Source organism: Mandrillus leucophaeus, unplaced genomic scaffold (genome assembly GCF_000951045.1).
Source record: "Mandrillus leucophaeus isolate KB7577 unplaced genomic scaffold, Mleu.le_1.0 Scaffold845, whole genome shotgun sequence".
Taxonomy (NCBI): Eukaryota; Metazoa; Chordata; class Mammalia; order Primates; family Cercopithecidae; genus Mandrillus; species Mandrillus leucophaeus.
The window spans coordinates 296,592-300,902 of NW_012109197.1; the positions used below are offsets into that span (position 1 = coordinate 296,592).

At 65.0% G+C, this 4,311-nt stretch overlaps 1 protein-coding gene across 1 annotated transcript; it reads right to left on the minus strand.

Annotated features, from left to right (window-relative positions):
- Positions 1-2: 2 nt before the first annotated feature.
- Positions 3-4,311, minus strand: ATHL1 (ATH1, acid trehalase-like 1 (yeast); the record flags this gene model as incomplete). Its single annotated transcript, XM_011968498.1, has 10 exons — positions 3,835-4,311; positions 3,314-3,524; positions 2,802-3,237; positions 1,856-1,975; positions 1,271-1,402; positions 897-1,008; positions 659-731; positions 392-528; positions 168-301; positions 3-65 (listed from the first exon to the last, which is right to left on the minus strand). Coding segments are annotated over exons 1-10 (1,677 nt in total), but the record flags the coding sequence as incomplete, so codon positions are not given.

A 4,311-nucleotide genomic window follows, 5' to 3' on the forward strand; every position in this document is an offset into this window, starting at 1 on the left:
CTGTCCAGGAGGCCCCGGGCCCGCGCTGTGTCCTTCAGCTCCATCCAGCCCACAGCAAACATGCTCTGCGGTCAGAGGTAAGAGGCCACACAGGGGTGAGGCCCACTGCGTGGGCAGAGAAGACTGAAGCCACTGAGGCAGGAACCCCCCAGCCCCACGGTGCTCACCCAGGTCATGGCGGGGCCCTGGGGGGATGTCACAGCCTCGTAAATCTCCAGGTTTTTCCTGCGAACATCAGGACTCACGGAGAAGGGGACGGGGTATCCCAGGAGCACGACATCTGCCTGCTTCACCACCTCTCCTACGTGGAGGTGCTGCTGATTGGGGGGTGTTCTAGGACAGACTCGAGGGTCTTGACGGCAGGGGAGGAGGCCTTGAAGGGGTCACTCACCAGGCTCATACCCATCGAACTCCGGGTGGAAGTTCTGCTCCACGTCAAAGGGTACCTTGATCTTGTCAGCCACTGCCAGCCACTGGCTGGGGACGGGCAGACCCAGGTCCTGGGCCAGGGCAGCAGCAAAACGCAGGCTGGAGGTGGAGGTAGGTGGGGGAGGCTGCAACCCCTACGCTTCCAGCTGCTGCCTGCCGAGTGGGGGCACTGGGGCAGGTCTCCAGCTGGGGCAGGGGTGGGGTGAGGTGAGGGGATCTTGTGTCTGACCTGTTCTGGACCAGGACGTTGGTGTACACAGAGTTGTTGACCCCTGAATGGTACTCGTCGGGGGACATGACTCCTGGACACACAAGTCCAAGATGGTGCTCAGTGCAGAGCCTCAGAGGCCTTCCCTCCACGCCGGCGGTCAGCGTGGGGCTGGCACACGTGAGGTGTCTGAAAACATCTGCCGAGTCTGGGAACATCCACCCTTCCTCCCTGAGCCCCTCCCCACCGTGGCCCTCACCCCTCAGGTGGTACTTCTCCTCCCTGGGGCTCCACTCCACACGACTGCACCAAAACTCGGCCACAGCCCTGACCACGTCCCAGCCACCAGCCTCTCGAAAGAGCTGCAGGTCCTGGGGAGCAGGAGACGACACAGAGGCCAGGGCCCCAGTCACTCTCATTCCCAGTGGCCTGTCTGTGCCCAGAAGCAAGGCCTGGCACTGAGACAACTGTCCTCAGCCCCAGCTTTCCAGGACCGGCCCCAAACAGGGCCTGGCACTGAGACACCCGTCCTCAGTCAGCTTCCCAGGACCGGCCCCAGATAGAACCACGAGGAGTGGGGGCTACACCAGCTGCCTGGCCCCCTTGCAGGAATGGTGGGCAGGCACACCTCACCTGGGTGGTATGGTAGTACAGCTCGAAGGCCAACACCACGGCCCCGTTGACATGGACCTCCTGGGCTCCGTAAATGTCCTCAGGGCAAACCTCCAGGCCGGAGCCTGCACTCTCCCAGGCAAACTTGGCTCCCTGAGGCGTTGGGAGGGGGAAGACTTGGCCTTGTTGGAGGCGAGGGGTGGCCCATCAACTTTCCCATGCCCTCGCCCTGGAGGAGGGGGGCACGGCCTGCGCCAGGTACCCTGGTGGATGCTACTGCGAGAAGTGCCCACTGCACGTCCTCACTGGGGACCACGTAGCTTCTGCCCAGTTCTCACCCAGTGCTGACCCTGGCGCAGGGCAGCAGGGGCACCCCAGGGGGTCCTGGGCCAAAGTGGGGTCCCAGCCCTGCTGCAGTTCCCACCTCCTCTCTCTCTCAGGTGCGGGGGGGGGCACTGCTGAGGCCCCACAAGCCTCAGGGTGGGGAATCTAGGACATCCCAGCTCTGTCCAGAGAGGGGGCCTGGGGAGAGGGATACAGGCCTGGGAGGGGTGTGGGGGCTGCAGGCCCTGCAAGGCCCTGTGGCCAGTGCCCAGGTCCCCTCACCTGGTAGCCCAGGTTCTGGGCATTCCCCAGGGCCCCGCCCAGCGTGCGGATGCGGTACTCCAGGATGGCCCTGGCGGCTTCGGGGTGGAACATCAGGATATTCGGGAACATCCAGAGGTCCTGAGAGCACAGTCCCTCGTTCTAGCGCCGGACAGGCCCTCACTGCTCCCGCCCCTGCTGGCCACGTTCCGCCCTGGCAGAGCTCCATTGCTGGCGCCTTCTGGGTCCCTCCCCACCTGCCCACCCAGTTCTGTCTCCAGCCCAGAGGCTCCTGGAGTCTGGTCCTCAGCCCCACACTTCGCCTCCCCAGCCAGAGTTTGTGTGGCCTCCGAGGCTCCGCCCGAATATGGGCATGGGCGGCCTCAGGCCGGCCGGCCCACAGTGAACGCCTCTGGGAGCCTCATCAAAGAAACGCCACAGCAGCGGCACAGGGAGGCTCAGCTCCAGCGCCCCCACTCTCGACATCTGCATGCCCAGCAGCCATCACGCCCCTCTACCCTGTGCCCTCAGTGTCCCCGTCACCCTCGCCGGCCTCCAGCACCGGGCTCCACGCAGCAGCCACACAGGTATTCCCAGTCCCCACAGGTCCCCGTCCTGATAGGTCTCTGCAGCTCACTGGCCCTCAGGTAAATGCCAAGCACCACACTGCTGCCTATAAACCCTGGCGACCTGGGTCTGCAGCCCTTCTCGCCTTGGTGGGGGCCCCTCCCCACGCCCTGGCAGGTGCCTCAGGCCCTCTCAGTTCTGGTCTCTGCACCTTCCATTCCCCTCACCTAGATCACTCCTCTGCCACCCTCCTGTTGAGATGCCACCTTTTCCAGGCCCCTTCCCTTTTGCCACAGTCCCTGTGCTTCCCCAGCCACAGCCCTGATGCCAGAGAGGGCAGAGACCGTGGACCTCCATGTGTCGCCTGCTGTGTGGCTGGTGCTGGGTGTACAATGCTCACCTGGTCCCAGAAGACGTGGCCCCAGTAGCATTCCTCACGGCTCCCATTGGAGAGGCCCCCAGGACTGAGGCCATGGCAGATGTATCCTGGGGCCTTGGGCTGGGGTAGGGCACTGAGCAGGTAGTAGAGGGAGCCACGCAGGGCCTGGCGCAGCGGCAGGGGCCCCACCATGTCCAAGCCACATTCTGCCCAGAGTTGGGCCCAGGCCTGTGCGTGAGCCGTGTACAGAGCTCCCCTGGCCTGCAGCTGCAGGGCCTCAGTGAGGCAGGCCTGAGCCTCAGCCCGGCTGCCGCCCACCACCGTCAGGAAGTCCCATGTCCTTTCCTCCTCACCTTCCCCAAGGGTCAGGTCTGGGGGTGCTGGTGTCCACAGCATGTGTACCTCCTGCTGTGGCCCCCCGGGCTGCTCAGGGGTGAGCGTGTGGCCATACAGGTACCTGTGAGAGTATGGCCACGCCTCAGGGGTGAGCTCCCTCCCGAACTCCCTGGCCGCAAAGCCAGCCCCCTCCTTACCGGGCTCCCTGAAAGTCAGGACCCTGGTGCAGGTCCAGGTCTGGGCTTTCCGGGGAGAAGGCTGAGGACAGCAGCAGCGTGATGGGCCCGCTCCCCGGGGACAGGCGGGCGATGGACACACGGAAAGCCAGGACGTGCGGCAGTGTGCGGTGCGCATAGATGCACTGCGAGGCCCGGAAGTGGGGGCCCTCCAGGGTGTGAAGAAAGGAGCCTGGGGAGGCAGAAGGGAAGGCAGGACCACTCCAGGTGGGTGGCCAAGCTAGGGCCTCCCTGGCGCAGGAGTGGACCCCCCACCGTGGCCTCTCCCCACAATGAGGCGGATCCCTCCGGACCCTGGGCTGCTCTTTCTCGCTACAGCTGCACAGGAGGCCTCCAGGCAGAGGGAAAGGGGGACCCTGCGGGTCTCTGGCCTCCTGTGTTAGTGAGACTTCCCGTGTAAACTCAGGAGGTGCTGGTGGGATTTCCCCCACTGGCCTGGAACAATGTCTGGGGCAGGGGTGAGGCAGGCCAGGCGGCGATACCTGTGTTGGTGTCTAGGGCAAAGGTCTCGGTCAGCGGCTCCCCCATCCCTGCAGGGGCCTCCAGCTGGACGTTGAGGGGGCTGGGCAGCACGGCCCGGTGCGTGTCCCCGCCAGCCCCATTGTACACGCCGCTCACGTGCAGCGTGTCATGAAACACTCGTGTGCCCAGGTATGCGTTGGTCACAGTGGCCAAGAGACGGGGGTCACTGGGCAGAGAGTGGGCAGCAAACGTGGTGGGGTCCTCGCTGGAGTCCTCCATGGGCTGGGCCTGAGCGGCCTGATGGGGATTCAGGGGCCCCGGGACTGGCTGAGCCGCCCTCTTGAGACCGTCTGTAATCCCCTGAAGCCTCCCTCAGAACTGGGGGGAGTTACAGAACCAGCTGGGCAGCCCCGATTTTCCTGAGGCCCCTCCTAGGAGGAAAACGCCCAGGAACGGAGCTCAGACCCCTGAGGTTGATTTCCGGGAGCCCAGCTGAG